The sequence below is a fragment of the Aedes albopictus genome, chromosome 2, assembly GCF_035046485.1.
Source record: "Aedes albopictus strain Foshan chromosome 2, AalbF5, whole genome shotgun sequence".
NCBI classification, from domain to species: Eukaryota; Metazoa; Arthropoda; class Insecta; order Diptera; family Culicidae; genus Aedes; species Aedes albopictus.
The window spans coordinates 317,823,302-317,847,887 of record NC_085137.1 but is presented as its reverse complement, the minus strand read 5'-3'; the positions used below and the strand labels follow the sequence as shown (position 1 = coordinate 317,847,887).

Sequence of the window (24,586 nt, the reverse complement as noted above, 5' to 3'; positions counted from 1 at the left end):
AAATTGCAAATTTAGATATTATGAAAAAATATGATATTCTTCAGTTATTGGTTTGTTATTCACCTCTACCCGGGTTATTGACTGAGAGCTTCCTCTGCCAATGATCATTTTGCATGTGTTTATCGTGAGGCAGCACGAAGATCCTCTATGCCCAAAAAGTCAAGGATATTTCTTTCACGAAAAGGTCCTGGACTGATCGGGAATCAAATCGGTCATCATCTGCATGGCCACGTCCTTGCGACAGCTGAGAGATGAGAGGAGTCCCAGACAACCAGTAATCGTATAAGATGTTGCATAAGATGATAAAGTGGAGGCCATATGCGTACATGCATCCATTTAGGCGCATGTAAAATGTACGCATATTGCCTCCACTTTAACATCTTATGCAACATCTTATACGATCACTGGTTGACTGGGGTATTAATTGGACACGTCTAACAAAGAAATGTAGAGAGCTCTACCTCCTCTCAGGCCTAGGTGCCACGGAAACTTGAGTGTTGTTAGTGGAAGGGTTAAAGTGCCCCACACAATGCATACGTTTGCGTGACAGTAGTTTGACATATTTCCCATGGGAAAACTGTCAAAAAAAACGCAAACCTCGACGGAACGGACGCTATGTGTTCCAGGCTTTAAGCCCCAAGGATACGTTTGGTCAACGTGTTGGAACCAAAATAATATACAGAAACAAATTTGTAAAGGAAATTTCTTTGATTTCCTTGGATTTAGAGTATTTTCATGCCTACTACACGATATAAACAGGCAAAATGATCAACCAAATTACCAATCACCGTACAAAATCTTCGATCCAAGCTCAAATATGAAACTTTTGGATTTCAATCTGTCAATGAGTCAGCTCTATCATCAAACAAGCTAAAATTATGTTATCGCTTTTTGTTTTATTTAATAGATTGTAAATCAACAGTCGGACGTGAGTAATACCCATAGCCATAAAGTCCATACACGGTAGGCAAGCCCAATCTTCCAGGGGTGTCTCCCGTTCAGTTGGCTTGCCGTACCAACCAACTTCCGACTTGGTGGAACCACTCCACTAACTGGCCCGCGCACCGATAACAATTATTATCTTATCGAATTCCACTGTCAAACGAGGAACACCCGTTAATCCAAGTTTCCCGCTCTTCCCCGGCGCACCTTGCGCACTTTGCTAATTGGTTTCCCGGTGCGTCCCGCTTTCTGTAGGTATCGTAAATGCAATGGTACACAGCATTATGGGACTGTGATTTCGGTTCTATGTGTGTGGGCGTAAATATATGTGCTTCTGATTGTAAATTTGTAATTGATAGCGATCGCAACTTTTCGTTATCAGCTCCGGTGCTGATTTAGTTTTTTTTCGCGTTCTGTCTTTTCCTGTTACGGTTAGTCGTCTGTCAGTCAGTGAGGTACATCCGTTGAAAGTGGGTCGTCGCATCTTCGCGTGTTTGGACCCAGCTGCAATGGCTCCTCCCATCTGTGACATTTCGTTCGACAACTCGCACGGGGTGTTCTTCGCGGGTCAAACTCTCGCCGGTCAGGTGGAGATCACAGTGCCGAAGGCGAAGAAAGTGAAGAGTGTCTTTTTGAAGATTACCGGTCAGAGCAGTGTGCGATGGTCGGAGAGTGTCGGCACGGGGACCAGTGTGCAATACAGTGCCCGTGAGGACTACGTTAGTCATTTGGAAAAGTTTGTGGAGAATGAAGGGGGTGAGGAAGTGGAACTGAAAGAGGGAACACATATCCACAAGTTCTCATACAAGCTGCCAACGGATTGTCCCACATCGTTTGAAGGTGATTTCGGTTACATACGGTACACAGCGCGAATAGTGTTCGAACGGCCGTGGAAGTACGATCTAACATACAAGATAGCATTTACGGTGGTAAACCAGTTGGATTTGAATAAGATTTCGCCACCTTTGAACGTTGCCACCGTGCAGGAGAACCTGAAGCAGTTTAGCTGTGGACCATGCAGATCGGCCCCCATGATTATGACGGTGTGCATTCCGATGACTGGCTATGTTCCGGGACAACTGATTTCGGTTGTGGTCGATGTCATGAACAAAAGTAGAAAGGATGTAAGTGAACTCAAGATAAAACTTCGCCGGCAGGTCAAATACTTCAGCCAATCATCGAGCAAGAAAAGCAAAAGCGTGCTTTCTACGCTGGTTAAGTATCAATGCGGTGGCGTAGATCGCAATAAATCGGTAGGATACGAACGGCGTCTTTTGGTTCCACCGGAGCCCCCGACCCGCTCGACCAGCATAATCCAAATAGAGTACTTTATCGAAGTGGTTGCAAAAATACCGGGCCTGTATGGATGCCCGCAGGTGAAGATTCCGATCGTGATCGGTACGGTGCCACTGGCCAATCTGGACAAATCTCAGGCGCAAGCTTCGGTCGTGGATGGGCGGACGGCCAGGTCGAGTAATAACCTTTCGACCCAGTTCCTAGCGAGCAGTATCCAGTCGTTGAAAAGTAAGTGATGGTCATGATACTGTGCTATTAGCGTAGTTAGGGGGTTAGACCAGGCCCACTCATGGGCTCCATCAAGCGTTTTAACGTTAAGTAGAGACCCGAACAAAGAAGCGAACCGCACCGGTCGCTGCTAAGTAGGGCTCGAAAGCGAATATTTTACGTACGGTTCGTAGCAGGGCTTAGAATATAGAGACACGCAAAGTACGGTCTCTATCCGTAGGCTCGTGCGCTCTCTCGCGTTTAGCTCTCTGGGTAGCGTAAAGAGGAGACGAAAGAACATGAGTATGGATTTGTTGCCAGGTATATAGTTTCTAGTGAATGATTTTCTTGTTTTGTATAGGTAGGAATTTATTTTAGTTTGCATCAAATATTTGAAATTTTCAACCAATTAATATCATAGATCGTTACACGAATAACACAACAAATTGTCTGACATACAATTGTGATAGAGTGGCAATACAAACGCAGAAAAATAATAGGTTCAAATTGACAAGCATTGAATAAAGTTTTCCCTTCTTCGCCAATTTTAGGATCATGCATATCGAAAATGTATTGATTTTCTCTTAAAAATAGTTACGATTGCTCATAATCGCACCTTTAGTTTTTGTTTCGAAACTAATATTTGAAGAAATGTATAGTGATTCAGTGAGTTTTGCTGTTTTAACACGTACATGTTTGAGCCGGGGTTTCTACGCAGCAAGTAAAGTTTAGTTCCGCACATTTAGAAAAATGTCCAAATAAATAACTCGCGAAGTTTGTTCCGACCAGTTCCAAAATTATCGTCATTCGTCGCAGATTCCGGTGAGAAGATGTGCGTATTTTCTAACCCGAAAAGATACCATTTGACGGTAATAAGTGACCACAAGGTTTTCTTTCTTCATTTTCCGGGATGAGATCCCCCGCTTTGAAAGAGCTGTGCCTCGCGTTTTGTTTTGTCGTGTATATTTCAAAAAGGCAAAGGAGTTTTGGTTTGATTGCTGTTTTTGAAAATGGTGGTCGTGAGTGGGTGGTTTATTTAATATAAATTTAAAAATATAAATTAAATAAACGAGACATTAGGAAGAAAGTGTGCAAATGGGTAACTTCACACTTGTAGAAACAATAGGGCAAAGCAGAAAAAAAAATCGGCGAAGACCCCATGTGAATAACATCGATCATACAGAATAGGAGATTCGACATTAGATCTTTAAAAGCAACCCAACAATTGGGGAGATCTTTCCAATATTACACATTTATTCATAGCTCTATTATACACATTTTCATATATTCAAAACATATTCATCAACATGTAATCTGAATCGTTTGGTACAAAATGTCCACGCATCCTTCCTCTTCTGTAAATTCGAGATGTACCTTGCCGAAATCAAATATTCTGTACTCCAAGTATTTTGAAGAATTATCTTTGCGCGTAAATACAACGCAGTAAACCAGGCCGCTTTGATGCATGTGTCATATCTCTGATATGCTGCAAGCATCAGTATTGACAAGAAAAGTAACACGATTGCTTTCCAGAGAGATTCCGCGTATGTATGAGATTAGATAAGAGTAGTTACGATTTTTCAAAGATGCTTTGACTGTACCTAACTCTACTCAGATATCATAGAAACACTACAATTATTTCTTTTTGTGAAAAAAACTAAAATCATACCGATAAAAATCTTAAAAAATGTAGTCGAGCTGCCAAGTTTCATCAATTAAAATAGGCGGTGTGCAGAACTGCCATATTGTAGGTTCCTCGTTATAGAAAATGCAAGGAGTTGGATGTTAAAATACAACAATTATTGTTGTATGAAGTGCCAAAAAGGAGAGTGGGCTCATTATGTACTTTGACAAATACGCATTCTACTTCAAGCGCATAGAATCTGCTTCCAACAAAATATTCATATACCAGCATCCAAAAGATCGCAATATATATTAAGATTTCCGATTGATGCTTTGTAACTAAAAGGTTGTGACTGAGTATAGAATTAACTGATGTTAAAATACACGTTAATGAAAAAAGGTTGCGCAAACTTATCGCAGACTGTTAGAAGACAGCTTCTACTATAACCAGGATTCAAGAATCTTGACCTACGCGAAGTTGTACAGGAGACAACTACGTTATAAATGTGCTGGAAATGCAAGGGATATAATTATTCAATTAACTTAATTATTTAAAATATGCTCAAAATTCAGATAAATTTCTTGTGAGAAAGTCAACATGGATATTGAAGAGATGGATATTATTTTAGATAAAAATTCAACCAACAAGTCATACAGTAAGCAACAAACATATAATTAAAAAAAAAGATTGCTTGAATTCCGGGATTAAATACAATCATCCCTTATTGAGAAAATGATATCTTTAAACGCATAAAAACTGGTACAAATCTCCAAGGAAATTATTTATTTGAGTTCATTTTTTACTAACAGTTTTTAATCTTATCCAAAACCCCTTCTTTCAAAATATGAGCACAGATTATTATACTGAATAAGATTTGCAATAACACCACAGAAATACACAAAATATTGCGATGATTTACAGAAGTGCAAAATCCGATGGTACGGATAGAATAGAGACCACCGGTGCGCAAAGGCGACCGATCATTATTTTACTCACATGGAAACGAACGACCGGTGCGAAAATGGGTGGATAACGAAATTAAAAATCGTTAACGACGTGCTGTTGCGTGTGTAGTATTAAGCCCACGGGTGGGCTTGGTCTTAGGGGTTGGTAATAATCAGGTTATGGTTAAAACTTTCATACCCAAATTTTAGATTTTGATCTAAGTATCATTTTTCGCCACCTAAAATCGATTCAATCATGTTTTGGACGATGATTCTTTCTAATCACGATTTCATAAACTATGGTTTTTGATTTTTCTAATTCTAATTTTTGAACATCCCTACACTTTAATATTTTCCTTTTAAAACCTATTTGGGCTTTTTTTTAAGACGAAACCGTTTTGACATTGTGTTATGAATTGTTGAATTATTTTGATTTTAAATTTTTTTATGGACAATTTTATTTCCTTGTGACTTTTGGGAATATTATTTTGAAGTGTATTTAATTCCAATAAACTTTTTCACTATGATCGAATGATTGGGGAAAAATTGAATAAGCATATTTCTTTGCGATTTAATACAAAAGAAACAATAGCATTTGAATAATGCCCTAATTATCAATTTCGCCTTCAGGACAAGGTTGCCAGAGTACTGGCCACTATGCATTTTGAACGATTTTTTCTAAGAACAAATCTGGAGATGCATCAAGTAAATTGATCTGAATAAGCTGCTTGTTGTTTGTTTATACGCAGTAAACTTTGAGTAGCTTTTTCAGACCAATTTGTATGATGCATCTGCTGATTTGTGCTCGAGAAAACGCGAGGCAAAATGCGATTTTTGGAATGTAGATGCTGGAAACGTATTTCATAGTTTTTAATGAATTTTTAACAATAAATTCACTTAGCAGTGAGAAACAACTCATCCAACCGACTTCAAAAAGATTGTTTTGTCTAACAATGCAACCATTCCATAGAAAACCGATATAGTGTGTCTCCAAACATCGTGATACTTGGTGGTTTTGTAGTTTATCGAAAATAGTAAGACCCGTTTTTTTATTCCGTCATTAGGGTGACCCATTTTATGATTGTAAAAATTAAGATTTTTCAAAGCCAAGATTTTTCAAAAAATCACAGCTTTTGAATCAGTTGGCCGATTTAAAACTTCTTTTTTCGTTTGAAAGATGTTGAATTGTAGTAGCCAAATTGTGTTTCTAGGCATTTTTTTTATAGAGGATTTAAAGTTGTTAATTTTATTTCATTCGCTTCCAATTCTAGGCAAATAATATCAAATAATAATATAACTTTCACGATTTTTTCAAAGTGTTGCAACTTTTGAAACCGGAAACATCCGGAATGTTTTCTTTCTTCATTTGAATAGCCGGAAAATCAACTTATTTCATTTGGAATGTACGGTAAAGGATTCCATTAAACATGTTTTCCATTATTGTTCATATATTGGATGGAAAACTTAGAGTCAATTTGTTTGTGTTTTAAATAAACAGAATAATAACACTAATCTTCTTTAACAAACTGCATCTTTGAATTGGTTGAAAATCAATTTTATTCACTTTGTACGGACGGCTGTTCGGGTCCGAATGAAGTTGATCATCAATATTGACTTCTTTTCTTGATCAGCCTAGATAGCTGTGTAGTGTCGGTTGTCACAATTGGCTAAGAATAACACTACGGACTGCCTGTTCCGGTGGTAAGAGTCCAATAAACATGTGACCCCTAATTCATGGTGTGATGCGGCTATATGCTTACCATGCCTAAGAATGAATCGATAGGGGGTCTAATGAAATCCTAATTGCTTAACGGAGCCTGTAGAGTACTAGGGCGCCCTCCACAGTATTCTGCCCTTACTGCGCTAACTGGAACAATGGTGCAGTTGACCTTGTGTTTCTCCGAGATAATCTGCTATCCTTCTTAAGCCTCAATTGCGAGGCTCAATAAGGGTGGGATTATTAGTATGTTGTTTATTAGCTTTAATTATAACCTATATGGCTTTTCGCATTATGCGTTCTTCATAGTGTCCTCTGTGTATCTTCGTCTCTGGCGTTCTTCAATCGATACCGAATTGGTTTTTATCGCTGCTCTTTTTTCTTATGTTGTGATTGTGAGTGAGAGTTTGATCGTGCCTAGTTTGGGTAGTAGCTGTGGTTATGACAGCTCAGATCAATCTTCAGCATAAAAGAACAGCTTTGGTCCAAGCACCTTAATTTCGTAGGGGAGATTTCTATGTAGATGTAATGCTTCAATTAACACCTATATGATTTCGCATTTTGCGTTTGACCTGATGTTTGCTACTTTCAGTAAAATTGAAATGGCAATCTCGCGTGTCATGCCTCGAGCCCTAAAATGTTTTGATAAAATTGCTTGTTTGCAGCCTTGCTATTCCCAATTCTTGGTGGGATTATACTGTCAAGTTTATTCCGTAATTGGATAATACATCGTATTAAGATCAGACCTATCAATTTGACCTCATTCTTCTGAAATGATTAGAATGCTTTGTCGAGCATCACACCCGTGATGTTTTTCTGGCAAACATGCCTCTCCATGGGAACCAACATGCTTACCAAACTGGAAAGTCCACTGTGATTTGTTTACACAACGTTGTATACGATATCGGAAAAGCATTCATTCAAAAACAATTTTGTTTGGGTGTTTCTTGGATTTCCAGGATATATTTGAACACGGACCTTTCGATTCTATATTGGAAGCCGCATGGATTGTCCTATTTATCTTTCAATGATTTCCAATTGGATTTATCAAATGCTCAAAAACCATCATCTCTTCTCGGCATTACGTCAAGCAGCGAATAGGAAATTGAGTGTTTGTGGATGCCCCCATGCGGGAGTCTTGCCATCACTTTTGAAGAATCTCGTAGCAGAAACGCAATTGAGATAACTCAATGTAATTTTCCTACTTATCATTTTGTCCATCACAAGCCTCAACAGGCTGCTTCATTTGTATATCTTAGCTGAAAATCCGGCTGTGGAACTTTGAATCATTTGATTGCGTACCCAAGTAACCAGAAGTTCCGCTTCCCATGACAAAATGCACTTTCAAGTTCCGCGAAGTTCAAATAAAGTTTCAAATGGAACTTTCTGGCTGCTTAAGAGGCTAACGATGAGCCTTGCTGGAAATTCGGAACTTTATCTGAACTTCGCGGAACTTTGAAGCTGCTTAAGATGCTACTCGGAACTTTGTCTGAACTTTAAAGTTCATAGAAGTTCAGTTTAGTAGCATTGTGTTTCAATGAAGATTAAATTTATTTCTCTTACAGAAAACAACAGTTTAAGCATACACAAATAAAATACAAATATGAATTTATCAAATCAATGAGTACCAGGCTTGAGCAAAAAAAAATTGCCGCCCATCGAATTCGAACCAATAGTCGCTGCGTGAGAATCCTACGCTCTACCACAGTTCTACAGTTACGATTGAGTGAACAGCGGGAAAAGTCTGGCTTAAATCGATTTTCTGTCGGCAGCTAGTTTTGCACATTTGTACAGTAGTGAAGTTAGCTTGGCTTTGTCAAGTGTCTTCAGCAGCGCAGCGGTAAGTCGGCAGGTCATCACACAGGAGGATTCAGTTCAAATCTACATAGATGCGACATATGTGAAAATATAATAATCAGAAGCAATTTCCAGACATGTAAATCACAAACCCTTCAACAGGGGAGTTGTGATTCTGAAAACACATTTTTGTTTCAGCATGAATTTTGTCAAATTTCTGTCAGAAGCTGCTTAAAAGGCTATCCAGCGTGCTTATGTGAACTTTCAAGTTCCAAAATTACTTAAAATTGAAGCTGCTTTGAAGGCTAATGAGCAACCTCGAGCAAGCTGCTTAGCTTATAAAGTACTCTTTTTTCTGAAATTTTGGTTACTTGGGTAGTTACCCAATTTTTACGCAACTACGTTTCCGAGTACTCGGTAAACACTTGATTAAGTGAAACTGACCTAAGAAACCTGAATCTTTAGGATGTTCTGTTATTTTGAACCCGTTGTGGCAAGTAGCTATTCTTTATTACACCAACGAACCTAACCTCAAAACGACTGACAATTCACAGGTCATTTTGACAGATGTAACATGAGCATGAAGAGGACGGCAACAAGATCGATAAAGTAGAATATATCATCCGTCTTTTTCTCGCATGTGTGTGGTCTGTCAAAACGACCTGCGAAGTGTCAAACATTTCCATGGCTAGCTTTGTTGGTGTAATAAAGAATAGACTTACTTTACGCTTTATGCGTTTTTACAGTGCCCTTTTCAGGGTTTGAACCCGTTGTGGTACGCTTATGCGATTATGTCGACCCTTTTCCCTTCCCAACTAACAATCACTCATTTAACAAACACCATTATGACGAATTAATTCAACATAATGTTGAATAACATTTGAATTATTTTCACGTACAACTTATGTTCGGGTTTTGTTCACACAAATTTGGAGAATTTATAAAGCATCATGTTGTGCACCAACTTAATTTTTTGTTCTTCAAAACGTTTTACAAATGTAAAGGAAAGTTGTTATTCAGCTTTGGCAAAAATGACAGAAAATAAATAAAATGCAAAAATTTTGAACTTTCACGAGAGTAATTATTATTATTATTATTATTATGAGAACACCTATTATGAAATAAGAATTACATATAAAATTACCTAAATCCGGATTAGAACTCGAGACCTGTCGATTGCCAGCCGCATGCCTTCCTATCTGCGCCATCCTAGAGATGGTGAGATGCAGCACCCAAAGCAAAACATAATCTTCCCATGACTCAATAATGGTCACTCCTGAACTTGTGTTCAGCAGTGGTGAATTAGCACAGCACGTGGTAATCAACTGAACAACGCCTTATACTTCAACAACTGTTCAGCCCAAAACACGTGTTTTCCATTCTGATTTCGCTGTCAGTATTTTTATCGCACGGTGAGAAAACTTGTATCGAATGCGGCCAAAAAGTTTATTATTAAATATCGATCTTTAAAAATGTATGACAATATGTGGTGCGGTATGGTCTTGGACATGGTGCATTCAGAGCATCTGTTCAAGTTATCTTCTCATGCTCAGTAGAAGATCCGTTAAGCAATTTATGTTCAATAAATAGTGCATATGGATGTTTAGGGATACTTGAAATGTGTCGATTTCTGAATGCTGTTTGGTTATCTAGGTGAATGCGGGAACAATATTCAATAAACACGACAGCACTGCAATGTCAAATGCATCGATCCAAGTGTCTCCTACAATCGAACTGCTGCGGAAGATAAAAAATATAATGATCAAGGTACAAGATATCTTGTTACATGCCTCATTTTTACGTTGATTACGTCTTTTGGCACTCAATGTTAAACTACATAATTCTATTCTGTTTTATTTTATGTGATTCGTTTAAAATATTAGTTCTTTAATAATTTGGTTGTCTAAACAGTTTAAGCCATGATTTATCCCATAATCCGAACAAAGTTCCGAGTCAAACTATGACGGGCTGAAGGCGTTTATTTGACAAGTGAAAAGCACATTGTTCAGGAGCATATGCTTATCGATACATCAGCGTAATAAGATGCAGATAAATGTTTTGTTAAACTCCTTTGTTAAGGAATCAATGCTTGCCGAATAAATTTCTTGTTAAACGTTTGAAAAGTGTTTTAATTTATCATAGTTGATACCGATGAGGAAAGTCGAACATTGACTACTTTTTCAATTGAAAAATCATTTAAACAGTAATGTGTAGAGCATAATTTCAGTTCAGCTATCATTACCATTATTAAGCAACAATTCAGCAAGCTTGCTTGTTTGTGACTTGCAATTGTTAGTTGGGTTACCTTCCCTTTCCCTAGGCCATCCCTTATTCCTCCCTTCCCTTTCCCTCAGGTAAATAATGAATAGGCTCGTATTCATGGTGATGGCACAAATTTCCCAAATGGAGGAGAACGTGCCTCTGGAGCCGACCTACTGATACCCGATACCTGATACGGTCAAAACTTGAACGTGCTGTGAATGTGTCATCACCGGAATATCAAAGAAAACGGCTAAAATTCAACTTCACTAAACCTCTTCTGATAAGCGTAAACAAAACATTCGGTCACTGCTTAACTGTCAAACGATTACTTGAAAACTACACTGGACCAAAACACAGCTAAAAACCCAATTGATTTATTTTGAGTTTTTCCACTTATGATCAGGTTTCGATATGGTTTACTCCAATGTGCGATAATGTAATCCTTTTGGCATTCATTATTGCCACAGTAAAACTGTTCAAACTCTCAACAGATGGCGATCCGTTCGATTATTAACGACATCTGTTGGTGGAAGAGCAGAAACTATGACACTGCTAGGTTTATTGTGGTTTTCATAAAAGTAAACTTACCATAGCAACACAATAAACATTAAAATATTACTTTGGAATGGCCGCTTTCTACTTGCGAATGATGTCTCTTCCTGAGCTTTACGTGCAATTGAAGAAGCTTCTTGTATCTTGAGCTGTCTTAACTTTTGTTGAAAAAAAAAACAACAACAACAATCATCATAACCTCTTTCGAGTACGGAAAATTTTCAGTCCTATGACCATCCGCTTATGAAACGAACGTTTGATCACTGCGCCACGGGTAATTTTAGGAGAACTTCTCGAGACAATATCTGTAGAAATCCACGGATGAACTTTTGGAGGATCCCTCGAATAAATTTCTGATGTTTCCTCGGAAGAATTTTAGAAGACAATTCTAGAGATTTTTTTTTATCAAGAATCCTCGCACATATTTTGGGGAATCTTTGGAAGACTTTCTAGGAGTTTCTCAAAGAATCATCGGAAAACTTCAGAAGAAATTTCTGGGTTAAATTAAAAAAAAAATTGAAAGAACTGTCACAGAAATAGTAGGATGAATCTTCTGTACAGTTTCTAGAGCAATGTTTTGAAGATTTTTCGAAAGATCTTATGTAGGGATCCTTGAAAAAGCTTTCGCAGGATTTACTGAAGAAAATTTCAAAAAAACTTTTAAATGCATCCCAAGACGGATCCTTGGGGAAATTTATAAATTTATGCCGTTGGAGGAACTTCTGCAGGGATTTTTAAAAGATCTTGTGGAGGAATTTTCGGAGAAATTTCTGGAGGAATCCTTAGAAAAATTCCGGGTGTAATCTTGGAAAAATCTTCGCCAACTTTTTGGAATGTACTTAGGAAGCACTTCTGAAGGAGAAATTGTAAAAGACAGAAAAAAATAAAGGGCGAAATCATTTCTGGAGGATTCTTTGGGGATATTTATGGAGGATTTTTTTTTTGAATAAACGTTAAGGCGAAATTGGATCCATTTCTTCATATTTTGTTTTTTAATTATTTTTATTAAGTAAATAACTGAGCAATATTCTCAAAATCGGTTTTCGTTCATATGTAGAGGATAGATCAAGGTATCCTCTGATTTTTTTCCTTGTGGAAAATAATTTTCAATTTTGCCCAAACCATTTTTGAACAAAATTTCGAAAAACAAAATCCATATGAAATGCATTCAGTTTTGCCTTTCAGAGACTTTCAGAGACGCTTGAAAAAATGTTGGAGAAATTCCAACCGAAAAAGGGGATTCCAAAGGGCTTCCGAGACGTTTCAAGGGGCTCTCAGGGCAATTCAGGGAGTCTCAGAGCCTTGAAAGGGAGTTACAAGGGGCAGGCCCGTGCACAGAAGTGGGACCAAGAGGAGGGTTTTTCTCAATTTCGGCAAAAGGCGGAGGGGCGCCTAGTATATGAAGCGTCGGTAATGGGGGGGGGGTTTAACATCCAACCCCCCCCCCCCCCCCCTGGTGCATGGGCTTGATAAGGGATATTAGGGGCGTTTCTAGGCATTACAGAATCAGAGAGTTCCATTAACATTTTAAGAGCGTTCCTATAAGTTTTATGGATGTTTGATAACATTTCAGGGGCGTTTCAAGGGGTTTTCAGGCATTATAGGAGGTTTCTGGAGCCCGTGGTCAAATTAATTATGATGAATTCAAGGGCGTTTCAATGGCATTACGGAGGTTTCAGGGGCGTTTCGAGGCATTTCAGGCCAGGGTTGTAGCAGCGCGGTTTCAAGAACACCCTTAAATTAAAGGGTATTTCAGGAGCGTTTCAAAAGATATTGTGATTGGGTCCCCCCAAAACCCACATGAACCCCATGTCATGCACCTGCGATACTCCGAATCCATCAAAAACGCCTCCGCAACGCCTCTGAAACTAGCCTTAAATGCTCTGAGACTTCCTGATATACCACCTTATGACCCTCGGAAACCCCCTGTTACGCCTTCAAAGTCCGTAGGAAATCGTCTGAAACTTTCTGAATGATTAAGCCTTGAACCGCAATTTTCGAGTGGAGACTTCGAGACAGTAAACACTGCAACGATTTTGAAAATTTACCATCAACCAGTTCCGATTTTGGGTTGGTAATACGCTTTCGCTAATCGTACATTAATGGCTCGGTAGCTTAGTTGGTAAAGCACTTGTCTAGCGAATAAGGGTCGTGAGTTCAAATCTTACCTGAGCTGTGGATTTTTTCCCAATTTAATCAATAATTTACCCATCTGTACATATGTACGTTGAGTTATTTGAAAATCATAATAGGGAGCATCCATTAAGTACGTCACGCTAAATTAGGGAATTTCAGACCCTCCTCCCCCCTTCGTACGGGTTTTTCCTATATCTTATGCATTGCTTGACACAATTTCACAAACCCCCCCTCCCCCCTAGGACCGTGACGTACTTAATGGATGGCCCCATAGTAGATTGTTCACGAGTTGAAAAACTTTTGAAATCATGTCATTATCTGTTACCAGTTGGGATAAAAGGCAATTCCGCGGCTTTTTTGTTGCTTGTTTTGAGCCTCTATAGGAAGCAATCAGTGAAGTACTAGATTGAAAGTAGTGAGCTGGATTTTTGTATGGTGAGATGATCAATTCTCCGTTTCTGCAAAGAAATGCTGCAAACAGTGTGGGTTATATGATTTCTTGCCTAATTTGATGCTGTTTGAGCAAAAGTTTGGGTAACTGTGTTGTTGTATTATTTATTTCTTGCAACTTCAACAACACAGTTACCCAAAGTTTTGCTCAAACAGCATCAAATTAGGCAAGAAATCATATAACCCACGCTGTTTGCAGCATTTCTTTGCAGAAACGGAGAATTGATCATCTCACCATACAAAAATCCAGCTCACTACTTTCAATCTAGTACTTCACTGATTGCTTCCTATTGTTCGATAATTTTCTTCACTGTCAGTAATCATGCAAGACCTTAAGGACCTTTAGTGTTGCCTGGCATCCCTGGGACCTCCCCTAGCTATGACTATGTTCATTACCTACCAGGATGATAATTTCCGCACTTTTCCCCCTTACAGTGCCCCACAGCTTCGAGGAATCGACGACCCGGGCAGCGGTCGACATCCAGGAGGACGACGAGCACCAAACGCTGGGAGCGAAACCTTTCACCCCGCGCTATCCGGTCTACAAGTTCGACGGGAACGAAACGACTCCGAATCGAATCAGCTGAAAGAACAACGAAACGAAAGCGCACCAACAAGCAACCTAATGGAATAGTGACGTAGCGTGTCGCCGCACTTATCGACTTGGAGGAAAACAGCAATAACACAAATTGCACCGCGTTCGCTGGCTGGCTGCTCCACTGGTTGGTGCCAAGGTGTTGTTGGCTCTTATCGGCGGCTACGCAACGGTGAGGGCAAATTTGTTTGGCAATGAAACATTGTGTCACCGGTGCACAAGCTGTTTCGAAATTGGCCGGCGTGATGGCGGTTTAAAGGTGCGTCGCTGAGAAATTGCAACATTCCATTGAAAGCGAGAGCTTGGAGTAGGATTATTTATAAGCGGTGGTTTTTGATGAAAGGATGTGATGAATGAATGAAGATAAATTATGATGAGTATAAAAACAAAGCTGCGCGTTTAATAATAATGAAATTATTGAAAGTTTCCTCATTTTTTTTATAACATTTATCGTTGTACATAATATGGTGGTTAATTGTATAAAAAGCTCTCCGGTCACGCCTTTACAGTCAGACAAGGGAAAGGGGGGGTTGGAATATTAGTAGACAAACTATGCTTATAGAGATCATGTTAACCTCTGCGTCTCCATAGAGGTCACAGAATGTTAAATTTGGCAGTTAGGGAAGGTTCTTTGGGCCAAGGGATTGCATGCGTGATGATCATTTTGAGGTATCAGAAGGCCGGCTCCAGAGGCACGTTATCCTTCGTTTAAGACATTTGAGCCATCCTTCGCCATATATTTAAGCCTATTTCATCATCTACCTGAATGAGAATTGGACAAGGGACGGGGATAAGGAAAAGGAAAGGTGATGAAATAGGAAGGGGTACCCTAGAAGAGGGAATTAACTGCTAACGGCGCTGTGGAGTACCAGGGCGCACTCCACAGTATTTTGCCCTTACTGTGCTAATCGTAGTAATGATGCAATGGACCTTGTTTTTCTCCGAGACAATCACCAGATCTTATTTAGTCTCAAACTTGAGGCTTAATAAGAGCTGGGGTCTCCAGTTAGCCTAGTGGTTAAGATTTTGGACCGCCAATACGGAGACGGCGGGTTCGATTCCCGTTCCGGTCGGGAAAATTTTCTCGACTCCCTGGGCATAGTGTATCATTGTCCTTGCCTCACAATATACAATTTCATGCAATGGCAGGCAAAGAAAGCCCTTCAATTAATAACTGTGCAAGTGCTCAAAGAACACTAAGTTGAAGCGAGGCAAACCAAGTCCCAGTCGGGACGTAGAGCCACAAAAAAAGAAAAGAAGGGTGAATTATGAAGACGTTATTCATTAGTTTAAATTTCCACGTCTATAGTTTCGCATAATGCGATTTACACAGTGTATTCTGTGCATCCTCGCCTTTGGCGCTTTAAATCGATATCGTTCTGGTTTTATTGCTGCTTTTCTTTGTTGTGCTGTGATTGTAAAGCATTTATTCTTGCCTAGTTTGGGTAGTGGCTACGTTTAGAGCCCAAGCGGCCTTAGTCCAAGAACCTTACTTTTGTAAGGGATATTTCTATCTAGCAAATTTTGTGAACCCAGTGTTTGCTACTTTCGGTAAAAATGAAATGGAAAACTTGCATGTCATGCCTCGAGCTTGTGTGCTTGTCAACAAAGCAAACGTCGCTACACTAAACACTGTGCTACCACAATTGATGTATCTGTTGGCAAATACGTCTATTGTTCGACTTATTTACCGCATGATGAACCATCCTCTACGAATGTTTTCAAACAAACCAAAGCATACTGCACTTCAAAAAGCCCTCCGCTAATTGTTGCCAGTGATGCTAATGCTCACCGTATCATCTGAGGCAGGCAGCTCAGACATTAACTAGAGAGGCTCCAGTTTGATGGAGTACTTAAGTAGTACAGTTCTTGGATTACTTTTACATATATGTACAACCGCCCAACCTTCATGGTATCTGCTAGAGAAGAAGTGTTAGACATAACGCTTGGCTCTAGTAGAGTTAGTCATAAGCTAATCAATTGGCATGTGTCAGATGAAAAATCTTTATTTGACCATCACTACATATTTTTCAAACACTTTGTGGTTCAGGAATCCTCGGTCAACCAGCTGGGATCTTTTTACTGATTTGGTTGCGGCCAAACTTCACCATCCATTGACACTTCAAGTGATTTAGATGATGCCGTTGATACTACAACGTCCTTAATCATGGAAGCTTTTGAAGAAGCTTGCCCTCTGCGGTCTGTGAAGACCACAAGAGGAACCCCTTGATGGAGCAATGAACTGGCGAAACTCAGGAAACAATGTGGAAAGATTTGGAAGAGTCGCCGTTCGGTTGATGATTTCAGGTTGGCTCGCAAGGCCTACAAGAAAGCTCTCCGGTATGCTGAACGATCCGACTCGATCAAATGTACAAATGTTTCCAGTTTGAGTCAGTCGGTTAAACAAAATCCTTGCGAAATCTAAGGGTTTCCGATTGAACGAACTTCAAATGGCGACTTCACTTTCTCTGACTAGGATGTTTTCAGCACACACTTCCCCGAATGTGTGGATATTACATCTTCGGATGAACCCAATGAACCTGATGCCATTTTTGTAGCTATGATTCTTTAGCTTCGACACGGGTTCGAGCGTCGTATAAAGAAGTAAAGAGTTTGATATCTACCAGTTTGACCTCTTTTCTTCAGAAATGCTTAGAACGCATTGTGGATCATCATCCTTGATGTTAATCTGGCCACCATGCTTCTTCATGTGAACCAACATGCTTACCAATCTAGCAAGTGCACTGTGACTGTGACTCTTTTACACAAGGTTGTTTACGATATTGAGAAAGCATTCACTCAAAAGCAATATTGTTTGGGAGTTTTTTTTTAGATATCGAAGATGCTTTTGACAACGTGTCTTTCGATGACATATTGGAAGCCGCACGGAGTCATGATATATCTCCAATGATTTTCAATTGGATTTACCAAATGCTCAAAAACCGGCATCTCTTCTCGATATTGCGTCAAGCAGCGGTTAGGAAATTGAGTGTTTGTGGATGCCCCCAAGGGAGAGCCTCACAACGGCAAAAGTGGCCTCGTACCAGATACTCTATTGAGACAACTCAATAATAGCGGGTTTCCTACTTATGGTTTTGTTAGTCGGTATGTGTATCAGCACCCTTTTCGACCTGATGCAAAGCGTCCTTCAGGTAGTTACGGGGTGGTGTCGCCAATATGGCCTTTCGGTAAATCTATTGTTATTTTCACGGAAAGACGAAACCGTAAATAGCGTTCGACCTTTGCGTCTCTTTGATTCTGAAATCAATGTGACTGATCAGGTAAATTACGTTGGAGTTATTCTTGATTACAAGCTTTCCTGGATACCTAACATTCTGTTCAGATTCAAGATAGCTTGTATGGCCTTCGGGAAATGCCGGCGGACCTTTGATACAACTTGGGGTCTAAAACCCAAGTATATCAAATGGATTTACACAACTGTAGTTCGGCCAATACAGGCCTTTGGATGTTTTGTGTAGTGGCAAAAGGGCGAAGTGAAAACGATCCAATAAAAAGAGGCCATCCCACGGCAGCGCTCGAAGTTCTTTTTGACGTTGCCCCTCTACACATTCATCTTTGACAAGAAGCACTTTCTTGCACTATCGCCTATCGGTACTCGGTTTACTCGAGAAAATTCCTGTGAACCGCAAATTAACACACCTTGTTGTTTCCAATTTTGGTGGATTGGAACAGAGTTGTTCTTGCTCCAGGTGATCTTACAATTGCTTGTAATTTTCCATATAGGACATTTTCCATGAAATTCCCTTCCCGGGAAGAGCGGACATTTGGATATCTGGAAAGAAGTATTTCAGACGGCATCGTATGTTACACTGATGCCTCCCTTCTCGAAGGTCGAGCAGGTGCTGGTGTTTATTCTCGTGAGCTAAGGCTGTATCACTATCCTTCTTACTCACTTGGTAGACACTGCACCGTTTTTCAGGCCGAAATCTTTGCTCTTATGTGCGGAGTGCAATCAGCACTTCAGCAACACGTAATGGGCAAAGCCATATACTTCTGTTCAGTTAGCCTAACTCTCATTAAAGCACTCGGCCAACTCTAGGTCAAAGTTAGTTACCGCTTGTCGAACTCAATTCAAGGAGCTGAATTCAGCAAACGCTGTTCACCTTGTATGGGTACCTGGTCATTCTTCCATCGCTGGAAATGAAATGGCTGATGAGTTAGCTCGCGCTGGAACATCACATGGCTTCATTGGCTCTGAGCCAGCAATCTCGATATCGAAGTGTTGGGTTAAGCTTCAGATTGCCCCCCTGGGCTGCCACTCAGCACAAACAATATTGGAATAGTTTGGAGTCATGTCTTCAAACAAAATTGTATTGAACTGAGCCATCTCCAGGAGTGGCAAAGTATCTAACAAATCTGTCTAAACAGAATTGTAGCATGTTGGTCAAAGCATTCTTTGGCCATTGCCGACTCAGCTATCACATGGCGAATGTTCAGCAAGCTGATTCATTTATATGTGATAACTGTGAATCCGATTATGGAACTTCGTATCATTTGATATACAACTGTCCAGTTTTTGCGCAACTGCGTTTCCGAAACTGACTTCAGAAACCTGAATCTTCAGGACGTTCAGTTGTTCTTGATCAGCTGTGGTAAAGAGCTTTAAGCTCTCTTTACGCTTTATGCCAAGCTTTATGCGTTATCACAGTGCCCTTTTGAGGGCGCTGTTTGAACCCATTGTCCCATCCCTGTCTCATCACTTTTACCTACCCTTCTCCCTCAGGCAAATGATGAATACGCTCGTGTTCATGGCAATGGCACAAATTTCTCAAATAGAGGAAAACGTGCCTCTGAAGCCGACCTACTGATACCTGATACTCCGCAGAGTCGCTACCTATTCTGTGGTTACGCTCTCTGTCTAGCAAACTTGGGGAGTCCTGGGTTCAAACCCTGAATTATGTGGATTTATTTTCACAACTTTTATTTTTTTTTAGCGCAGTTGTGCTTATGTACTTTTGGCTTTACATACCTCAGATGGATAATTCCATCTTAAATGGACTAATGAATTACTTAAAATTTATTAGTCACATGGTTCTGTTACAAATTCAATATTTTTCGAGTTGGTCCAAATGTTGAAGAAAAGGGTTGTTTTGTTTGATAGTCTAAGAGTTCTGAAGAGTAAAAGTTGAGTAATTTCTATGGCGACTTCACTTTTTTGTGCTCCGAATTGAAAAGTCGAAAAATCGAAAAAAAATATCGTACAATTTTTTTCTCCTAACTTTACCAACCTTTTTTATTCCTTGATGCATTTCATACTCCATTCGAAATGCACAACTTTTGCTTCACACTTGCATACCAATCCAGCACCGAAGGAGAGAGATGAACTGCAACACGAAAAATGTTTCCCGCTTAGTGAAACGCGGTTTACCCACCATACCAGAATGGCATATTTCCCCATTACATACATGGTTTGAGGGGCAGGATTCCAGTGCAAAAGGAATGACAAATATTGCCAGTCGATGTATTTCAGCCGACTCGGAATGGCAATTAGCTGGGGAATAATTTGCAAGTTGCATTGCATCGGAATATTTTTTGTTAGGCATTGTCGAAATATTTTCTACTACCGTTCATCGGAGGAAGCAGGCTGGGTCGCGTTGAAGTTTTGTAATCTAGAATCAAAAAAAGAATATGATGCCACTTCACCGAAACCACTTTAACCGTCTGCACAAGCCATATGTTCGAACTTCGCCGTCCCGTGATGCCCAACAACCACTTCTCATCGATCGCGATAAACTGCCAACACGAACGGTGGTGACCTTAAATACGAGCTATTATTTTCAAATTAGGGTGCCTGTACCAATTATGGCACTATATAAGGAAAACTATTTGTACAAAAATAACGAGAAGACCAACGAATGTCAATAATATGTTAAAAGATAGCTTAGTTTCCATACTTTACAGGAAAAATATAGAAACGGAGCCAAAACTTCTTTTAGCACTTATTACTGCGCGTGCCAATGATAGGAACCCTGTACCAATTATGGCTACATTTTTTAACTTCGGTTCCTTTTCGCACTACTTGCATGCATTCCTTATGGGGTTAGCCATAACTGGTACACTATGGCGAAAAAGGGTGCAAGGGAGCTGAAATTTTAAGGAAAATGATTTATTTCTACCATAATTTGAGCAAAACGTGGAGTTTAAATGAGTGCAACCATCATTTGTGAACGCGATCTGTTGTTCACAATTTATTTCTTGTTGATTTACATCGTTAAAGAGTGAAAAATCTACTATGGCGAATAATTGGTACTATAGCCATAATTGGTACACTTACCCTACCAACCCTTTTTTATTTTCTACGGCGTGCACGTGGTTTCAAGAGCACTTATCACTTCGGAGCGACGGCGACGCATTCTGCTCATCGAAGTCGTCGATCTGCTGGTTAATCCTACTTGGAAAACCACAAGAACTTCCTATTGAATTGTCGCTGGAGAGGTCTATATCATCGCCGACTTGGCAAAAGGTAAAATGAGCTGTGTCGGAGGTGAAGAGGGAGAAATCACAGAACACTATTTCCTTGTCAACTCTTTCGACAATATTAAGCAGCTGGAATAATTCACTTTTGGGCGAATTGAACTCGAATTGTTGAATATTGTACAAATCTCATTTATAGAAGATTGGCCAATAAAGTTAGTCTAACCACAGAACTTCGGAATTTCGAAACGCAGTGCTATCATGCAATAATCAGGTGTTCAACGAGCTTGTTTAGGTCTAATTGGCCGTCCTTATGATGTATCCGATGGTGCCCAGATAGTAGGAGAGTAGGAGTTCCTCCGGGCTGCAAAACGGTGAGTCGATAAGGAGAGCGCTCAACATAGCTCTGGTCCTCACAAGTTCCTACCTCATGCTTCCACGGGTCAAACGATGACAAATACCGCCAGCTAAGAGTTGTGTGCTTAGCTGGTAGTGCAGCCTGGGCACTGTTGTCCTTCTGACTTTAGCTAGATTGATGAGGTACGTCCCGAGCGTCTGTACACCAAGGAGGGCGGCTCAAACAGCGTCTGTTCTGGCATCCAGCGGCTGAATATGAAACGCTGTATCGCGTCAGCTATACCTAAGGTGGCAGCCCCACCAACGCGATGTAGGCAGCGTGACCCCGGTAAGGTAGCCTGTCGAAGCCTTTCAACACTACGAAAAATGAAGTAAGAAATAGAATATGCGAACGATACTCTCGGACACCGACCTGGCAACGAAATAAGGACTATGATTGGAAACTCGATACCTGGAACGACAGGACCTGAAATGAACCTGGACGAGTGAGTCTTTTGGCTCGTGAATTGCAGAAAGTTGGTGTGTGCGTGGCTGCTATACAGGAAGAGCGGTGGCCCAAAACGGGTGAACGTGAATTCAGGGGGCGGTGGATCCCGTCGCCAACACATCGTTCAAATATAACATCTACCACAGCGGCAGCGATAAGGCAGAACATGGGGTCGGATTCATAGTGATCGGGAAACAGATGAAGCGAGTTATGAGGTGGAAACCGATCAACGAGCTGATCTGCGTATTGAGGATCCGGGGCAAATTCTTTAACTACAGCCTGATCAATGTCTATGCGCCGACCAACGAGAAAACCAATGATGTGAAGGATGCGTTTTATGAATGTCTTGACAAAACACGACGTTAAGATTGTCATCGGTGACGCCAACGCGCAGGTCGGAAGAGAGGACTTTTTCCGTCCAATCATCGGTGCGGAGAGCCTTCACTCCGTCACTAATGACAACGGCCTGAGATTAGTCAACTTTGCTGCCGCCAGGGGGATGGCCATTAGTAGCACCTACTTTGCACGCAAGGATATCCGTAAGCACACCTGGAGACACCCAAACGGCGATACTTGCAACCAAATCGACCATGTGCTGGTAGATGGCCGACATTTCTCGGACGTAATTGATGTTAGAACTTTTCGAGGTCCCAACATCGACTCAGATCACTATCTCGTAGTTAGTAAGATCCGAGCTCGGTTATCAACCGTGTCGGACTTTAGGAACCGGCGATCGATGCGTTTCAACATCCAGCGGTTTTCAGCAGATGGTACGGTAGCTGACTATCACCAGAAGCTGGACGAGCGGATAAGTGAGATCAACAAGAGCGATAATCTCAACACTCTGTGGGAGTCTATCCACGGAGCGATGAGTACAGCAGCGCGGGAGGTGATAGGTACTGTTCAAAGACGACCTAGAAACGGGTGGTTCGACGAGGAGTGCCAGAGGGTAACGGACGAGAAGAATGTTGCCAGAAGCCGGATGCTGGTGTCGGGGACCCGGCAGAGCAGGGAGCGATACAGGGAATCAAGAGTAGCCGAAAAACGAATCCACCGCAAAAAGAAAAAAGAGCACGAGGAAAATGTGATTGCTCAGGCGCAAGAGAGTATGGAACAGAATGATATGCGGAGATTTTACAAAACTGTCAATGGCGTGCGGAGAAAAACAGCGCCTTCTCCCGTCATGTGCAATGACCGTAATGGAAACTTGCTGACAGACAAGACAATGGTGGCTGCCAGGTGGAGAGAGCACTTCGAGGTATTGTTGAACGGTGGGAGTGGAAGTGCGACAGACGGAATTCGAATCGACGACGACGGACAAGCTGTGGAACCTCCAACGCTAGACGAGGTCAAGACAGCCATTAGGGGACTGAAGAACAACAAGGTTGCTGGGAAGGACGAACTCCTGGTCGAGCTTCTCAAGCACGGTAGTGAGCAGCTGCATCAACTCTTACACCGTATTATATTGAAGATATGGGAGGAGGAAGAACTGCCCGCTTGTTGGTTGGATGGTCTCATTTGCCTTCTTTTCAATAAAGGGCATCGACTGGAGTGCGCGAATTACAGAGGAATAACACTCCTCAATTCAGCGTACAAAACTTTGTCCGGAGTTCTGTTCCACAGGCTGAGGCCGATTGAGGAGTCCTTCGTCGGCGAATATCAGGCAGGATTTCGTGAGGGCCGACCAACAACGGACCAGATGTTCACCCTGCGGCAGATTCTCGATAAATTTCAGGAGTACTTGCAGACCCATCTTTCAGCAGAACTTGCAGACTCATCATCTGTTTATTGATTTCAAGGCGGCGTACGATTCAGTAAAGAGACACGAGTTATGGCAGATTATGATCGAACATGGTTTTCCGGCGAAGCTGATTAGACTGATTCGTGCAACGCTTGACGGATCGAAATCAAGTGTACGGGTTGCGGATTAAATTTCGTCATCGTTCGTAACCTTTGACGGACTGAAGCAGGGCGATGCTCTTTCAAACTTACTGTTCAACATAGCATTGGAAGGAGCGATAAGGAGAGCTGGTGTGCACAGGAGCGGAACCATTGTCACGAAGTCGCATATGCTCCTGGGCTTCGTGGACGATATCGACATCATCGGAATCGACCGTCGGGCCGTGGAAGAGGCGTTCGTACCTTTTAAGAGGAAGACTGCGAGGATTGGACTTACGATTAACACCACAAAGACTAAGTACATGATTGCTGGTGTTCAACGTCGGTCCGGCCGTGGTAGTGGTGATGAAGTGGTGCTAGGTGGGGAAAAGTTTGAAGTTGTGGATGGATTTGTTTATCTTGGTACTCTAGTGACGTGCGATAATGATGTTACCCGCGAGGTGAAAAAATGGATTGCGGCTGCAAATCGGGCCTTTTTCGGTCTGCGAAACCAGCTGAGGTCCCGCAGGCTGCAAACGAAGACAAAACTCGCGTTGTACAAGTCTCTGATTCTCCCGGTCGCTTTATACGGTCATGAAATGTGAACGTTGAAAGAAGTTGATCGGAGAGCCTTTGGAGTCTTCGAACTTAAAAAGTGCTGCGAACAATACTCGGCGGTAAACTGGAGGAAGGCATCTGGCGGCGTCGCATGAACTACGAATTGTACCAGGTATATAAAGAGATGGATATAGTGAAGCGAATACAACACGGCAGGCTGCGATTGGCTGGACTGGTAGCTCGTATGCCGGAGGTACGACAAGCTAAAAATATATTCAGCAGAGAACCAGAAAGGGGTCGTCGGCTTCGTGGAAGGCCGCGCACACGTTGGTTTTTTGCAGTTGAGGAG

At 41.1% G+C, this 24,586-nt stretch overlaps 1 protein-coding gene across 1 annotated transcript; it reads left to right on the top strand.

Moving 5' to 3' along the window:
• The first annotated feature begins 1,227 nt into the window (after positions 1–1,227).
• Positions 1,228–14,912, top strand: LOC115270398 (arrestin domain-containing protein 17). Its single transcript, XM_029880013.2, has 2 exons — positions 1,228–2,466; positions 14,363–14,912. Exons 1-2 carry the CDS (start codon positions 1,452–1,454, stop codon positions 14,512–14,514), a joined length of 1,167 nt encoding a protein of 388 aa, XP_029735873.2. The 5' UTR covers positions 1,228–1,451; the 3' UTR covers positions 14,515–14,912.
• The last annotated feature ends 9,674 nt before the right edge of the window (positions 14,913–24,586 follow it).